This window comes from Pongo pygmaeus, chromosome 7 (genome assembly GCF_028885625.2).
Source record: "Pongo pygmaeus isolate AG05252 chromosome 7, NHGRI_mPonPyg2-v2.0_pri, whole genome shotgun sequence".
Taxonomy (NCBI): Eukaryota; Metazoa; Chordata; class Mammalia; order Primates; family Hominidae; genus Pongo; species Pongo pygmaeus.
In genome coordinates, this window is record NC_072380.2 from 142,684,650 (window position 1) to 142,700,784 (window position 16,135).

At 40.7% G+C, this 16,135-nt stretch overlaps 1 protein-coding gene across 13 annotated transcripts in view; it reads right to left on the bottom strand.

The window, feature by feature from the left end:
• Positions 1 to 5,844: 5,844 nt before the first annotated feature.
• CYRIB (CYFIP related Rac1 interactor B) overlaps positions 5,845 to 16,135 on the bottom strand; it is a 176,736-nt gene continuing 166,445 nt past the window's right edge. For all 13 annotated transcript variants that reach the window (XM_063669070.1, XM_054499210.2, XM_054499212.2 and 10 more), the window contains 4 exons: positions 15,188 to 15,267; positions 13,601 to 13,727; positions 11,127 to 11,197; positions 5,845 to 6,586 (listed from right to left, as the gene is read on the bottom strand). In XM_063669070.1, coding sequence (XP_063525140.1) covers positions 6,523 to 6,586; positions 11,127 to 11,197; positions 13,601 to 13,727; positions 15,188 to 15,267 — 342 coding nt within the window. In that variant the 3' untranslated portion in view covers positions 5,845 to 6,522. The remainder of the gene's footprint in view (positions 6,587 to 11,126; positions 11,198 to 13,600; positions 13,728 to 15,187; positions 15,268 to 16,135) is intronic.

Consider the following 16,135-nt stretch of genomic DNA (forward strand, 5'->3'; position numbering starts at 1 on the left):
CGACCATATCTTGTACGAAATATCCAGAATAGGCAAATCCACAGATGATGCACGTGAACCCCAAAATTGGGGCTCACCCATGGAGAGTTCTTGGCTTCACCCAAGAAAGAATTCAAAAGCCAGCTTGCAGTGAAAGAAAGAAAGTTTGGCCGGGTGTGGTGGCTCACTCCTGTAATCCCAGTACTTTGGGAGGCCAAGATGGGTGGATCACTTGAGCCCAGGAGTTCAAGATCAGTCTGGGCAACATGGTGCAACACTGTCTTTGCTAAAAATACAAAAATTAGCCCAGCTGGTGGCACACGTCTATAGTCCCAGCTACTCAGGGGGCTGAGGTGGGAGGATGCAGTGAGCCATGACCATCCCACTGCACTCCAGCCTAGGCAACAGAGTGAGACCCTGTCTCAAAAAAAAGGATGAAGGAAAGATTATTAGAGCAACAGCATACAGCAAAATAGCTGCTCCACAAAGCGGAACTACCCCATAGGCAGAGAAGCCCAGAGCAGCACTGGCGGACTGCTGGTGGACTAGCTATATTTATACCCACTCTTAATTATATGCTAAATAAGGGGTAGGTTATTCACAAACTTTCTGGGAAAGGGGCGGGGAGTTCCCAGAACCATATAAGGTAGCTTCCAGGTTATTGCCATGACATCATAAACTGCTATGGCACTGGTAGGAGTGTCTTATGCAAACATATTATAATTAGTGTATAACGAACAACTAGAGCAATGAGAGGTCGCTTTCATGACCTTCTTGGTCCTAGCTGGTGTGGGCTAGTTTCTTTGCTTTAGTTCATTCTGCTTTGATCAGCAGGGTGGTGGCCGAGGTGGGGAAAACAAGTCCTGCTGATCTCCTGCCTCAAGGCCAGGGCTAGCAAGAACGGGGTGGGCTGGGAGGGAAAGGGGATGGCAAGGAGGTAGGAGGGTCTATTTGGGGGTGATGAAATTTTCTCAGATTGATTGTGGCCAGGTGTGGTGGCTCATGCTTATAATCCCAGCACTATGGGAGGCCAAGCAGGAGGATTACTTGAGCCCAGGAGTTTAAGACCAGCCTGGGCAACACAGTGAGACCCCATCACTACAAAAAATAAAAAGCTGTGGCTGGGCGCAGTGGCTCACACCTGTAATCCCACACTTGGGGAGGCCGAGGAGGGTGGATCACCTGAGGTCAGGAGTTCAAGACCAGCCTGGCTAACATGGCGAAACCCTGTCTCTACTAAAAATACAAAAATTAGCCGGACGTGGTGGCAGGTGCCTGTAATCACAGCTACTCAGGAGGCTGAGGCAGGAGAATTGCTTGAATCTGGGAAGTGGAGATTGCAGTAAGCTGAGATTACACCACTGCACTCTAGCCTGGATGACAGAATGAGACTCCATCTCAAAAAAATAAAAAAAGTTAGCTGGGTGTGGTGGTGCCTGCCTGTGGTCCCAGCTACTGGAGGATTGCTTGAGCCAGGCCAAGGATGCCAGCGAGGTCCCGTGTGGGGCCCAGCCTGGGCCCTGGAGCAGCGATCCAGAGCCTCAGGTACAGGGTTGCCAGAGGCCTGGACCTAGATGGTACCTCAGGTGGCCCCTCTGAGGAGAGCAGGCCAAGGGGCATTAGCGTAGCCACCTGCCCATCCTTGCCCTCACCCCGCCCCTCTCTGGCCCGGTGGCCTTTGGAGACCCTCTCCCTTGGTCCCGCCCACCTGAGGCGGAACCCGACTTTGGGTGGCACCTGCGCAGCTGTCCCCTCCCTGACTACTCCCCACTGCCCAGCGGGCGCACCTCTGGCACCCCCAGAAACAGGCCCCTCTTGGGTCATTGCCTCCTGCTCCCCACGCTTGTGACTCTCGGGGACCCCAGGCACTTTGGCCTTTGTGGGGCCTTTCCTCCAGAAAAATATGAAAAGTTATCACTTAAGACTGTGTTGGTATAAAGAATATATTGGTACATTTTTATCTTAGGCATTAAGACATTCTCTTAAACCTACAAGTGTATTTTTTCTTCTGATTTTAAAATATAGTCAAATGTTTTCATGGCCCTTCAATATATATTGTGGGCCTTGGGCCCAGTATACTGGGTGGCTGCCCTGCTCACAAACCTTCTGGGCTCCCTGGTGCCCACTGAAGTAAGACGCTTGCTTCAATGTCCAGTGCTATCACAGACGAGTGAACAAAATGCCACCAACAGCTCAGAGGAGAGGAGATTAGAGACTCATCCTAGATCCACCGACCCAGAACATTTCACTGTATGTGCCAGGAGGACGACAGAGCGAGATTCTGTCTCAAAACAAAACAAACAAAAAAATTGTGCAGGTTTGCCTAGCACCCACACTGACTGAGGAAAGTAGTTAAACTACTACTGTAGATTACTCTAGAAATGGGAAACAATACATGTTAATGGATATAATACCTACTGCGTTTAATGTAGTCAAATGTCATCATGGCCAGAATAAAACTTCTGATATGCACAGGACATTGTGGGCATTAAACTAGCACAATTCTCAGGACCACCCTAGAGAGGTAGGTATTTTGAGTATTCCCTGCTATGAGGACACATGAGACTTGCTCAAAGTCACACGGAGTTAAAGAGGGAGACCAGAATAAACTACACTCCACTGCCTAAAGCCTGTCTTTTAAGTATTCACACTACTACTGCCTTTGCAGACAGTATATGAGACATGGAATCAGTGTTAACAGATCATCTGTTTCGATTCTCTCATTTTCCTGATGAGGAAAATAGAGTTTCAAAGAAGAGATATGGTTTGGGTCTCCTGACCCTTGACCCACAGATATGCGCATTGCATCTTCTATGATTGAATCTTACTCTGAAGTTTGAAATATGCTTCGAACAGTAAGAACTTCAAAATTGCAGTTAACTGCAATCTCAAATGGAACCAGAATGACATTTCAACTCAAAAGACCTAGATTTGAGTACAAATGTCATTAATCCTTATGACAAGTCTAAAATACTTGCAGCAATCTTAAAATGGTCCAGAATGCTTCCTAGCCCAAATATTTGAAGTGAGAAGCCAGCCAGTTGCAAAGTTCCACTTATCTATGTTGAGGGCTGTGGAAATGGGGCAGTGGTGAATTAATTATGGGCATGTTTGGTGGAAGAGATGAGGCAATGGATTTCTCTAAATTGTGAAGAAAGGCTGGGGCATAGGCACACTAACCAGGTGCGTTTTAGAGACAAGACTGGGGTTCAAAGGATTTACCTACACCAGAGCAGACTCATACCTCCCTCCAGTGGGCAGTAATTAATCCCGGCTGATATGGTTTGGTTGTGTCCCCACCCAAATCTCATCTTGAATTCCCACGTGTTGTGGGAGGGACCCAGTGGGAAGTAACTGAATAACGAGGGCAGGTCTTTCCCGTGCTGTTCTCATAACAGTAAGTCTCATGAGATCTGATGGTTATTTTAAGGGGGAGTTTTCCTGCAAAAGCTCTCTTCTCTCATCTGCCACCAAGTGAGATGTGCCTTTCACCTTCTCCCATGATTGTGAGGCCTCCCCAGCCACATGGAACTGTAAGTCAATTAAACCTCTCTTTCGTAAATTGCCCAGTATTGGGGTATTTATAAGCAGTGTGAAAATGGACTAATACACTGGCTGAGTCCATGCCTACCCCCCATAATACTTCACTCCAAGGACAGACACGAGAACTACAGACAGAGTTGGCAGAGAAGATGCCTGCTTGCTCTCTTTGGCTATCTGACTGGCAAGTACTAGATCTGACGTTGAATCATCTTTTGGCTGCAGAGCTGTCTCCTTTGATCACACTGCAGCCCTCAGCTTCAATCACACTAGGTTCTCAGATAAACCTACTCTTGGATCTAGTGGAGGGAGACGAAAATTCTTTCTGGAAAGGGCCAGATAGTAAATATATTTTAGCTTTTGAGGGCCATATGGTCTTTGTCACAACTCAATTCTGCTGCTGTCATGCAAAAGTCTCGACAAATAATGTGTCAACAAATGAGTGAGGCTTAGGTTCCAATAAAATTTTATTTATGAACACTAAAATTTGAATTTCATATGCTTTTCTCATGCCACAAAATATTATTCTTTTGATTGTATTCAACCTTTTTAAAAACCATTTTTAGCTCACAAGCTGTACAAAAACAGATGGTGGGTAAATTGGCCCACAGACCGGTTTGCTAGCCCCTGGGCTAAAGAGATCCGTCCACTTATTCTTCAACATGCAGAGTGTGAACTATGTGAACTGCATAGGCCACAGCAATCTTACTGCATCCATTCCAGCTGCGTCATTATTTTTGATTTGTATTCATTCAGTCCACCGAAGCATTCACTTGGCACCTCTCCAAATCTGGGTACTGTGCAAGATCCTTCCTTGGGACACTGAAGGAAAATCAGACATGGCCCTTCTCTCAAGTTCACAGACTCTCCAGTATCCAGATACTACGGCTGTCATAGTATCAGAAAACACAGCCACAAGCGCAGGTAAGTATCAGAGGTGTTTTACGAGATACATGTATCAGATTCTTAAGGCTGCTGTACCAAAATACCACAAACTGCATGGCTTAAAACAACAGAAATTCATTCCCTCACAATCCTGGAGGCCAGATGTCTGAAATCAAGATATTGGTAGGGTTGGTTCCTTCTCGAGACTCTGAGGGAGAATCTGTGACATGCTTCTTTCCTAGCTTCTAGTGACTTCCTCCAATTCTTAGGGTTCTTTGGCTCATAGATGCATTGCTCTAATCTCTGCCTCCATCTTCCCAAGGCCTTCAGCTCTGTGTGTCTATTTCCCCTTCTTTTCTCCTATAAGAGACAGTCATTGAATTTAGGGCCCACCCTACTACAGGTTGATCTTATTTCCAGGTCCTTGATTTCATCTGCAAAAACTTTTTCCAAGTAACATCACACGTGCAGATTGCCAGTGAATGTATCTCCTGGGGGCCACTATTCAGCCTATTACACTATTGTTAGAAGATGCCTAGCAGGATATGGCCAATGTTATCCAGAAGGCTTCATGAAGGAGGTAATAGAAGCTAACCCTTCAAAGATGAAAGTTGGCGTTCATTAGATGGTCACAAGGGGAGGAAGGGAATGTCAGGTTCAGGGACCAGCCAGAGCTAAGGAAGTGACATCGCATGGAACAATCTGTGAACAGCAAGCAGTAGGGCCTGGCTGCAGAACAGGGTGTGAAGTGGGGGAGCAGTGATCACGAGGGCCAGAGAGATCAGCAGGGATGTGATCTTGAGAAGCTGTGTGTGCCACGATCTGGCCCTATTAATCCAGAAGGGTCTGATGGAAACCTCTGTGATTCTCTTCCATGGTTAAGCATTTTAATTGTATTATACCTCGGATATTCGTAAATATTTAAACCACTGGCATGGTTGAACTAGACAACCTTTAAGTAGTTTGTTCCAACCATGAGATTTAGATTTCATGATTTAGGTTTTATGATCTTAAACTCAAACACGTTAGTTTTCTACCACTAGTGAGATCATGGCCTCTGCTTTTCTCCTGGGAAGTCCCTCTTATAATCACTCTCTTCCCAGGATTAAACGGCTACTCTGCCTTCATGTTGCTACCCGCTCTCCTAGAAATGGAGAATCAAGCAAGGATGCGGTTTTCCTTCCATTACTACATCCATACAAGAGTAAATCAAGAATAAAAGTCCAGTTAATGAAAAGATCACTGGTCTTAATATGCTTAGCAAAATTTTAACGGCAATTAAAAGTATATACATAGACATTGATCAAAATTCTAATGAAAAGACCCAGCTCTCCCCTAAAAGAAGAAAAAATCATGTAATGTATATATGCATTCCATAAAAACATACATGGGGAAAACTTCAGAAGCCTCAAAACAAAACATCAGTAAACCAAGCCACACTTAGAAAAATGAAAGCTGATTTTTATTTTATCATCAACAGCCATTCTTTAGACATGAACATGCATACGTAATATTCTACGCACACATCACAGTTTTTAACGTTAGTTAATAAAGGTTAAACACAAAACATACATCCTTACAAAAAAAGTCAAAATGCAAACTTAAAACTTTAAACAAAAGTATTACTAATTTAAAAAAAGTTTGTGTTGGGTACCATTTGTACAACACAGTTAATTTAAACATTTTCATTTTGGTTGCACATGAAAAAGGCGGCAGTAGAAAATAAAGTCATTGAGGGTTTTTAAATAGCAGAATAGGCAGTTTTGCCATGCAGGAGAAGCAATATTAAATATTAGTTTCAAAAAAAATCCACATTTAAAAATATTTAGTTCAAGTCACAGAATTTTTCTCAGTAGAGACCCCAATGCAATGCATAATTAGCTGCCTTAGATGGCCCATTTGAAAGGATGATATCCCTTCAGAGTGTAACTTTACTGATTTTGGCACAGAAAAGAAGTCTTAAGAACAAGAACATGATTAAAAAAGAGGGAAGAGGAACAGAGGAAAGAAATAAAAGCAAGAATAAATGAGATAGTAATTGCAATCACTAAAAAACTGCATTCTCAGTCATTGCAGAATACTGTCTTCTGTCTACAGCAGGTGCTTATTCCAGAATTGTTATTGCAGCATGGATTTAATTTGCTTGGAGGTAGTCTCATCATTCAAATGTTTTGTTGTGTACCTAAAAAAAGAAAAGAAAAAAGATCAATTTAAGGAACTTAAAAAAGAATCAGCATCGGGTTCTCTAATTATGACAGGATGGAGAATTGGTCACAGCAAAACTCACAAAATTATGGCTTCTCATTGTAGCTTTAATCCTGTTCAGGTTCTGCACAGCCTGTCATCCTCACCCCCTTTTAACTTACTTACAACTACATTGCTAAAATGATTGGTTAATCTCTCAAGTAAACAATTAGCTGTAACTTCTCACTCAGAAGAAAATGCTGTTCTATCCCAGAGGCTGGCAAATTATAGCCCATGGGCCATCCAATCCACCCATTTTTGTGTGGACCGTGAGCTAATTCTATTTTTTAACCTTTTGGATGACTGGGGGGCAAAGGAAGACAAAAAAAGAAATTAGTAATATTTCATGTGTTATTGTGGAAATTCTATGAAATTCAAATTTCAGTGCTTACATATAAGAGTTTTACTGAAACACACCAAGTTGATTCATTCCTGTACCATCTATGGTTACCTTCTTGCTATGGTGGCAGAGGTGAGGAGCTGTAACAGAAACCATGCGGCCCACAAGGCCTTTAATATCTACTTACTCTCTGGCTCTTTACAGAAAAGTGTTCCAACCCCTTTTCTATTCTGTATTTAAGATGCCTCAATTACTACAGCTGTTATATCTCTAAAATGTCTCGATTCTCCAAGTGCCTTATTTCTAGGCATGTGTTTTGCTACACGCATGCAAATCCAACATAAGAATCCAAAAGAGAATCACAAAGAGTGATTATATATTATAAAGATTCACAACAGTATTCCTTTAAACTGTAAAAATCCACTAAGCAAGCCTACTATGTCTCAGGCACTGTTCAAGGAGCTTACAACCTAGCAGACGGAGAACGATAACAATACATTAATATTAGTGACAGGGTAAAGCCTAGCAGCAAAGGAGAGAAGTATAACAAGAAGAGGCTACATACAGAGACAGGGAAACACCATCTCACATGGACACCCAGAGGCCATACATAGTAAGGAGTTTGGAGATTATTTTAAGTGCAGTGAAAGCCAGTGGAGCATATTAAGCAGGAGAGGGGTGTGATGCCACTTAAGTGTTATCATTCTGGCTGTTGAGGGAGGCATTAAATAAGGGGGCTGTTACTGAGCACCAAGTGTGAAATAATCAGATGTCAAGGCTTGGGCCAGATTACAGCAGCAATGGAGACAGGTGTTCAATGCGTGAATGTGGACTGTATTTTGGAGATAACCCAGACAGACAAACTTGGTTCACAAGAATTCCACATATAATCTTAAGGACTAGATCGTTTTTTCTAGAGACAAGGTCTGGCTGTATTACCCTGGCTGGCCTTCAATTCCTGGGCTCAAGCAATCCTCCTGCCTTGGGCTCACAAGTAGCTGGGATGACAGGTGTGTGCCACCATGCCCAGCTAGGACTACATCCTTTTCAGCAGGTCCACACAGATCTTTCTGTGTTTAAGAAATTTAAACCCAATTCCTATTAGGTTCATTTCAAATTAATTTAAAAACTGAAGAATGCTTATTAAGTACCTGATATACTGTCTACAATGTTACTGAGAAGTCACTCCCAAACTGTTCTCATGTTTTTGAATAGGTATCAGAGTGCCTGGCACATAATTGGTGCTCAATAAATACTTGTGGAAGGAAGACAAGATAAGCAGCCAGGTTGGAAAGAAAAAAAAAAATCCATAAAGGAATATTGACATTAAATGCTAAGTGATGTCGCAAGGATTTAACCTTTTTGTTCTCTTTATGTAGATAAAGTATACACAATTACACAAAATCCTACAGACGTCTCGTAGTTCTCAAAATCCATTTCTTCATTTGTTTCTCCTCCACTTATTTATACAACTAAATAGTAGAAAGAGCCAAGCAATGTGCACAGTAAAATTTCTACTGCAGAGTAGTTAAAAGTATCACTACTCAGCAATGTACTGCACTATTCGAAGAGTGGTGTTTTCCTCTCTACCCACGACACAAGTTCTCCCTCCTTCTGTGGGATGTGATCTTGGCTTCCTTCTTTGGACAAAGCCAATCCAGAGCACACTGCATCACCACACTCACTTATCAAGAAAAGGCCAATATTATCTAATATATGCGAAAATAAAACATGAAGATATATGGCATTATTTTCCTTTGTGCACAAAAACAAATTTTTTTTCCAAGTGCATGACTGTTTTACTAAAGAAAACCAATTACTATTTACCTTTACTCTTAAATTTAATAAAGAAGACAATTATCTACTACTGAATCTGAACTCCCAGCTCTCTTTTCTTCTTTCCCTCTTATGATTAAATGTATTTGGTTCCATTTTTCCACCTGTAAAATGGACATATGACTTGATGCCTTCTCTTAGTAGCACAGGAAGTTCTATATAAATAATTACTACAGAAAAGCATTCAAAACAAACATACACATATGGAATTATTCTCTCATTTAAAATCTTTTGGTCATTAAGTTCTATTTTGTGGAGGTGTGTAACACTCGTGTAGTACTTTTGGGGTTACAAAATGCTTTCTAAACATGTGCTGTCAGTAAAACATATTAAAGGCTAGATGGATTTACTTTAAGAAATATTTTTCAAAGTATCAGCATTATCTACATCAGCTAGGGTGTTTGTTTAAAAGGAAAGTGCCTGAGTCTCAAGTCAGACCTGATTTTGTTGTTTCTAAAAGAAACATTTTATTTTCTAGTTTCCATCATCTATTATAATAGGAAAGAAAATGTACCAAACTGACAGGCGACTCTTGCCTCCCTGGTGCTTTCCTTCCCTCCCCTCTCCCTCAAACACAGATTACTTTGTGGGAGACTTCAACCCTGTCTTTCACTCGCCATCACTGGCCTCCTTGCTTTCATTCTAAGGAAAAGGAAACTGAACTACCCTTAAAGTGAGACGCAGATTCTGAGTTAGGCATACTACCTTCAAGCTCAAGAAAGAATCCTAAAACCTCCTAGATCTCAATTACCTTTAAGTTTTTAAAAAAGATTTCCTGCCACTTGCTGGCTTCAAAGAGACTGACCAATCAGAAAGACAAAGGCTTGGGAGAAAAATCAGGTTGACTGAGACACAGGGAGTATTCAGAAAGAAACCAAGGAGGAAAGACTCATGATATCATTAAATATTGGCAAAACCACTGAAGTATGCATTGTAAAAACCCCAACAATACAGAATTCGAAAAATAAAAACTAGGCTTATGGTTAAAATAGTTTGACATTATAAGGATTTTAAATTATGTTCCTTAATCTTGCTGATGTTCATTTAGAATAGATCACCTTTATTCAGGCAGTTACCGCTTATGCAACACTTTTCATAATCTTTTAAAAACTTTTTAAACATTTTTTCATAATCTTAATAAAATCATTTGACATTTCCACTTAGCTGAAATGATACAGCCTACATTTTATGTGGTAAATATCATTATATAAATATTTCTGTGTTCATGTAATTTTTGTGTTTAAATCCCAAAAAAATCAAGTAATGGGACATCATCTTTTATGTCATGTGAATACTACCAATTAAATCTCTGTAGTCAAATGTTATAAAGTACTGAGATTTTCATTTAAAAATGTTCTAGCAGCTGGGCACAGTGGCTCACGCCTGTAATCTCAGCACTTTGGGAGGCTGAGATGGGTGGATCACTTGAGGTCAGGAGTTTGAGACCAGCCTGGCCAACATGGTAAAACGCCGTCTTTACTACAAATACAAAATACGGGCACACGCCTGTGATCCCAGCTACTCGGGAGGTTGAGGCAGGAGAATCACTTGAACCCGGGAGGCCGAGGTTGCAATAAGCCAAGATCGTGCCACTGTACTCAGCCTAGGTGACAGAGCGAGATTCCATCTCTAAATAAAGAAATAATGTTCTAGCATTCGTAGAAGTTTGAGCAACTAAATTAAGTAAAACTAATCTAAGAAAAGACATTAAATAATGACTACTTAATTTTTATTGTAGGAAATACATAAAAATAACAAAACACAAGTCTGAACACAAATGTAATTATATTCTATTAAGAGGAAAGAGCTAGTTAAGGCCACTTTGTATGATATTATTTTGTAAAAAGATAACTACTACATAGAGCTATTATCTACATATGTAAAGAAAAAACTCTGGAAGGCTATATGCTAATAGTGGCTTATCTCAAAATGGTGAGATTACATTATTTCTTTTTATTTACATTTTCTTATGTTTTCTGAATTTTATTTATAACTGGTATATAACACTTTTATTAAAAAAACAAGCAATCTCTGTTTGAAGAGAAGCAATAAGTAAAAGCCAAAATCTTCAACCAGAAAATGAAGCTGCTATTGTCATGTGTCCCACACATTCCTCATTATAAAATACTGTAACCAGTGTTTGGAAGCAAGATTATCAATAAACAAAATAAGATCTTCATATTTCTAGCTTGAACACTTATTTTTATATCCTATTCACACTTAATGCATTTTCTTTACATAAACATAAACCATTTTCCTTACAGATTTTTTTCTGTACATATGTACGCGTACATATACACACCTGAGAGCATTTAGAAGACCTTCTACACTATTAGGAGGTTGGTCCTTAAGAACTTTGATACAACCTTTCATCTAAAGAAAAAGAAAACAGAAAAGGTAAAACAGCCATTTTTTTCATGTAACATTCCTTTTCAAAATAGTAAAATAAATCAAGACCATAACTATGGAACTCAAGAGATTACATACTATGTAAATTAATTATTCTTAGAACAGAAAAAAACCCAACCTAAGTGTTATTATTCTCACTTAGTGAGAACAAAATCTTTTTCAGAACAAAATCAGTCAAACTAATGTACCACACATGCAATGAAAAACAAAGGGTTTGCTAAGGGAAGACTTCCTGGAAAAGGTGATGAGTGGCGATTTAAAGGACAGAATGGGCTGGGCGCATTGGCTCAGGCCTGTAATCCCAACACTTTGGGAGGCCGAGGCGGGCGGATCACAAGGTCAGGAGTTCGAGACCATCCTGCCTAACACGGTGAAACCCCATCTCTACTAAAAATACAAAAAAATTAGCCAGGCGTGGTGGTGGGCGCCTGTAGTCCCAGCTACTCGGGAGGCTGAGGCAGGAGAATGGCGTGAACCTGGGAGGCAGAGCTTGCAGTGAGCCGAGATCACATCACTGCACTCCAGCCTGGGCGACACAGCGAGACTCTGCTGCAAAAAATAAAATAAAAAATAAAGGACAGAATGAGTATGTTAGTAAGGAAAAGAGGAGCTTTCAGGTAGAGAAACCCCACAGAGTAAAGTATCACACAGAGGACAGATAGGAATTTTTCAGCACTGCACCTGGAGTTATGAGAGGCTGAAAGCCAGGATGAGTCATAGGAAGTGTTATGCCTGGCAGCAGGGGACTCACAGGTTATTTTAAAAGGTAATCACTTGATGACGATAGTATTTAAGATATATTAGCCTGGTTGTTATAAAAAAACATAATACTGCAGAAAGAACACAGGATTTGGAAGCCAGAAAATGTGGGGTCTACCTTTTCTAGCAATTCTTTTTTTTTTTGAGATGGAGTCTCGCTCTGTCACCCAGGCTGGAGTGTAGTGGAGCAATCTTGGTTCACTGCAACCTCTGCCTCCTGGATTTAAGCGATTCTCCCACCTCAGCCTCCCGAGTAGCTGGGACTACAGATGTGTGCCACCACACCCAGCTAATTTTTGTATTTTTTTTTTAGTAGAGATGAGGTTTCACCATGTTGGCCAGGCTGGTCTTGAAATCCTAACCTTAGGTGATCCGCCTGCCTCGGCCTGCCAAAGTGCTGGGATTACAGGCATAAGCCACTGCACCCAGCCTACTAGCAATTCTATTACTTAATCTGCTAAACTTTAGTTGCCCTATCAGTAAAGGGAGATGACATCTAACATCCTTAGAGTATTTTCAGAGTCACAAGGGAGAACAAATGTAAAATTCCTGGGACATGGCAACCATACAGTAAATATTAACTCACTTCTCTTTACATATGACAGGTGTACATGAAGGCAAGAAGCTTGGCTAGTAATCAGTGATCGAGATCTGAAATGCTAAGAGCCTAAACTAGCTATGAAAGGGAAACAGGAAGACAATTCTCACCAAACATTAATGAACTAGATGTGAGAGGTTGGGGAAAGAAACTACAAAGTAGAGAAATCAGAAAACTATTTCTAATACAAACTTTTACAGAGAGAAGAAAAGCTGAGAGCCAACTACAGTCACAAATTATTATGACTGGGTAGGGGAGGGAAAATACATAAAGTCTTCATCTTTTTCCACTGGAGCATCACTACTGGCTGTCTTTTTAATTTCAAAACAGGGTCTCTCTCTCTCACCCAGACTGCATGCAGTGGTGTGATCGTGGCTCACTGCAGGCTGGAACTCCTGGGCTCAAGGGATCCTCCCACTTCAGCCTCTCAACGTAGCTGTGACTACCGATGTGTGCCACCACACCTGGCTAATTTTTTCTTTTTTTTTTTTTTTTTTTTTTTTAGAAATGGGGGTCTCACTATGCTGCCCAGGCTGGTCTTCTAGTCCCAGGCTCAAGTGATCCTCCTGCCTCAGCCTGCCAAAATGCTTGGGCTACAGGCATGAGCCGGGCTACAGGCATGAGCCAGCACACCCGGCAGCACTACTGACTTTTTATATGCATTCTGAAATAAACATTTTATTTGAAATGGCCTTTGGCCAAAGGAATTAAAGGACATGATTCAAAATTCCTTATATCTAATTATTTATTTATATTGCCAAATATGTACTAGAAGCCTTCCAGGAGGTACTCAGTAGACAATACAGTCATCCTTTGATCATTCTATTCCACCTGAATACAGGCCACAAGAAATACAGCACAAGAACAGAGGAGATGAAAGTCCACCATTTCACAAACTATAAATCTGAGTTTTGTGAGAGTCCAGTTTGCTGGCTCTTATCATAAAATAAAATCCTATGGTTTCCATGGAGAAACTCATTTGAAATTATTTATATAAAATAATAACTTACATCAATTTTGGAAGTTTTAGCAAATGCTCCCACTGGATGTACGTGGTCATAGAGTATTATGACACCCACCATTACCCTCAAGCAGAATGACACTGTCTCTTCATTTGTAAATCTGCTTCTGTATTCCCTGAAGAGTAGATAAGATATGCATGGAAGAAGTGCATTACAAAATTATTTTTAAAAACACACACACACAAGAAAAACCTCTTCTGAAATATTTTATTCAAATTTCTATCAATTAGTTAAATGCAGTATGTTCACAAGTAGCCACACTGATACATTCAAATCTTATGTCTGTTTTCCTTTCCAAATCAACCCCCTGAAGGAGATACAAAATTCTTTAATGAGGTGATTCAACTTTCAGCTGATGCTGACTTGCCCCTTTGATCTCTGAAAGGGATACTAACATTATGCCCCTTACTCCACAATGAGATCCCCAGAGAGACGAGAAGATGGTGAGTGGAGCAGTCATCACCCACGTATTCTGGTTTCTGTAATATCGGCACCCACATTAGTGTACTGCTCCTCTGCTAGACCAATGGCAACAATTTTAGAGAATGGATGCTACGTAAAGGCTGTTACCACCTATGATGAAAAATCACTAGCTTAATAGAGCAAGCAGGTTTGCTATTTAGGTGCTAACTTGATCTAAATACATTACAGTATTACTGGATATCAGTTTTACTAAAACTCAATCATATTCTCTTCTCATTTGTGAAAAAGAAAATTGAACTTTTGTCTATATATAGAAGGCAGTATATCATAGCGGAAAGAGTACGGAACCAGGTTAGAGACATCCAAGCACATGGATAGTGTCCCTTCATTTCCCAGGACCTCACTCCCTGAAGTTGGTGGTGGGGGGAAGGAAGAGGATTATGATGATAGTTGCCCTCCTATTTCATAAGGTTTTCCAATGAGATGATGTACAGTATAGTGCTTTGGACCATCATATATGTGGCCCATTGTTGACCAAAACGTCATTAAGCAGCACATGACTGTATTTATTATTCTGGAATCCAGGAGGGATTCTTTCTGCCTGCTAACAGGAAAAATCCAGCCAGGACACACTGTATCATACATCATATATGCTTTAGAGAGGAGAGGAAAAAAAAAAGAGAATTCAGGTTCATGTTGAAAAAAATAAAAAAAGAGTGACAATTAATAATTGAGAGAAAAAGGGATAAACAGAAGAATAATTCCAGCCCTTTGGCAAAAGGGTAAGATTCTTTACTAAATATGGAAAAAGAACATTTATGGTTAAGTATAACCAAGGAGCTTTAAAGTTCTTCTCCTACATCCCAGTCACCAAAAAACCACAACCACATTTCTGTTCTGAGAAGACAACTAAGAGTCTGAGTCAGTCTGACTGGTCTGAGGTACCTGAAGACCAACTAACTCTATTTTATACTTAACCAGAAGTTACATTAAATAGCCAAATTATTTTGTTTGTTCATATATTAACATTCAATATTTGGAATATACTTACTTTCCACCTTCCAGATAAAACATGTTCATATATGAACATGTTTTGAAATATCAGTCATCTCAACAGCACTGTTAAAGTGAAAAAGATTAGCTGATACTCACGGTGTTTCCAGCATGACTCTGCATACACTAGCCATGGTGCTTAAACAATCTGTGGTATTTTCTATTGGTAAATTTTTATTCTGTAGAAGTATATGAAGAACAAAAAAAGTAAAAGTAACAAACATTATTATTTAAGCACAATTTAAAATTTAGCGTAATATGAAAAATTAGCAACTTTAAAACCTGGTTCCTACTCCTAATTTTCTAAATAATGCACTAGACTCTAAGCAGCTGTTCCAAGCACTGGGGATACAGCTATGAGCAAGATAGCGAAGGCAGTACTCTTCTGAAAGGCACCTGCATTCCAGCAATGTAAGAACAACTGCAACAATGCAGACAGGGGGTCAAAGGTGTAGAGTTTTATAGGCTATGCAATAGTTGGATTTTATCCTAAGGGTACTAGGAAGTCACTGGGAACATTTTACATGGAGGAGGGAGGGAACATGGTTTATGTTTTAAGATTACTTGGTTGCTCTATGGAGAAACGACTATATTGGGGCAAGAGTGGAGGAAGAATGGTCAGGACATGAATGCAGTAATCCAGATGAGAAGTCTGATGTGGCTGGTGGCAAGAAAGTAACTTAAGTTTTCAGATTCATGATATATTAGTATTTTGGAGGGAAAGCCAATGAGACTGTTTGATGGAATACATGTAGGGAGCGAGGTATAGAAAGGAATTTAGGATGATGGCCAGGCGCGGTGGCTCATGCCTATAATCCCAGCACTTTGGGAGGCTGAGGCAGGCGGATCACCTGAGGTTGGGAGTTCGAGACCACCCCGACCAACATGGAGAAACCCCGTCTCTACTAAAAATACAAAATTAGCCAGGCGTGGTGGCACATGCCTGTAACCCCAGCTACTAACGAGGCTGAGGCAGGAGAATCGCTTGAACCCGGGAGGCGGAGGTTGTGGTGAGCTGAGATCGCGCCATTGCACTCCAGCCTGGGC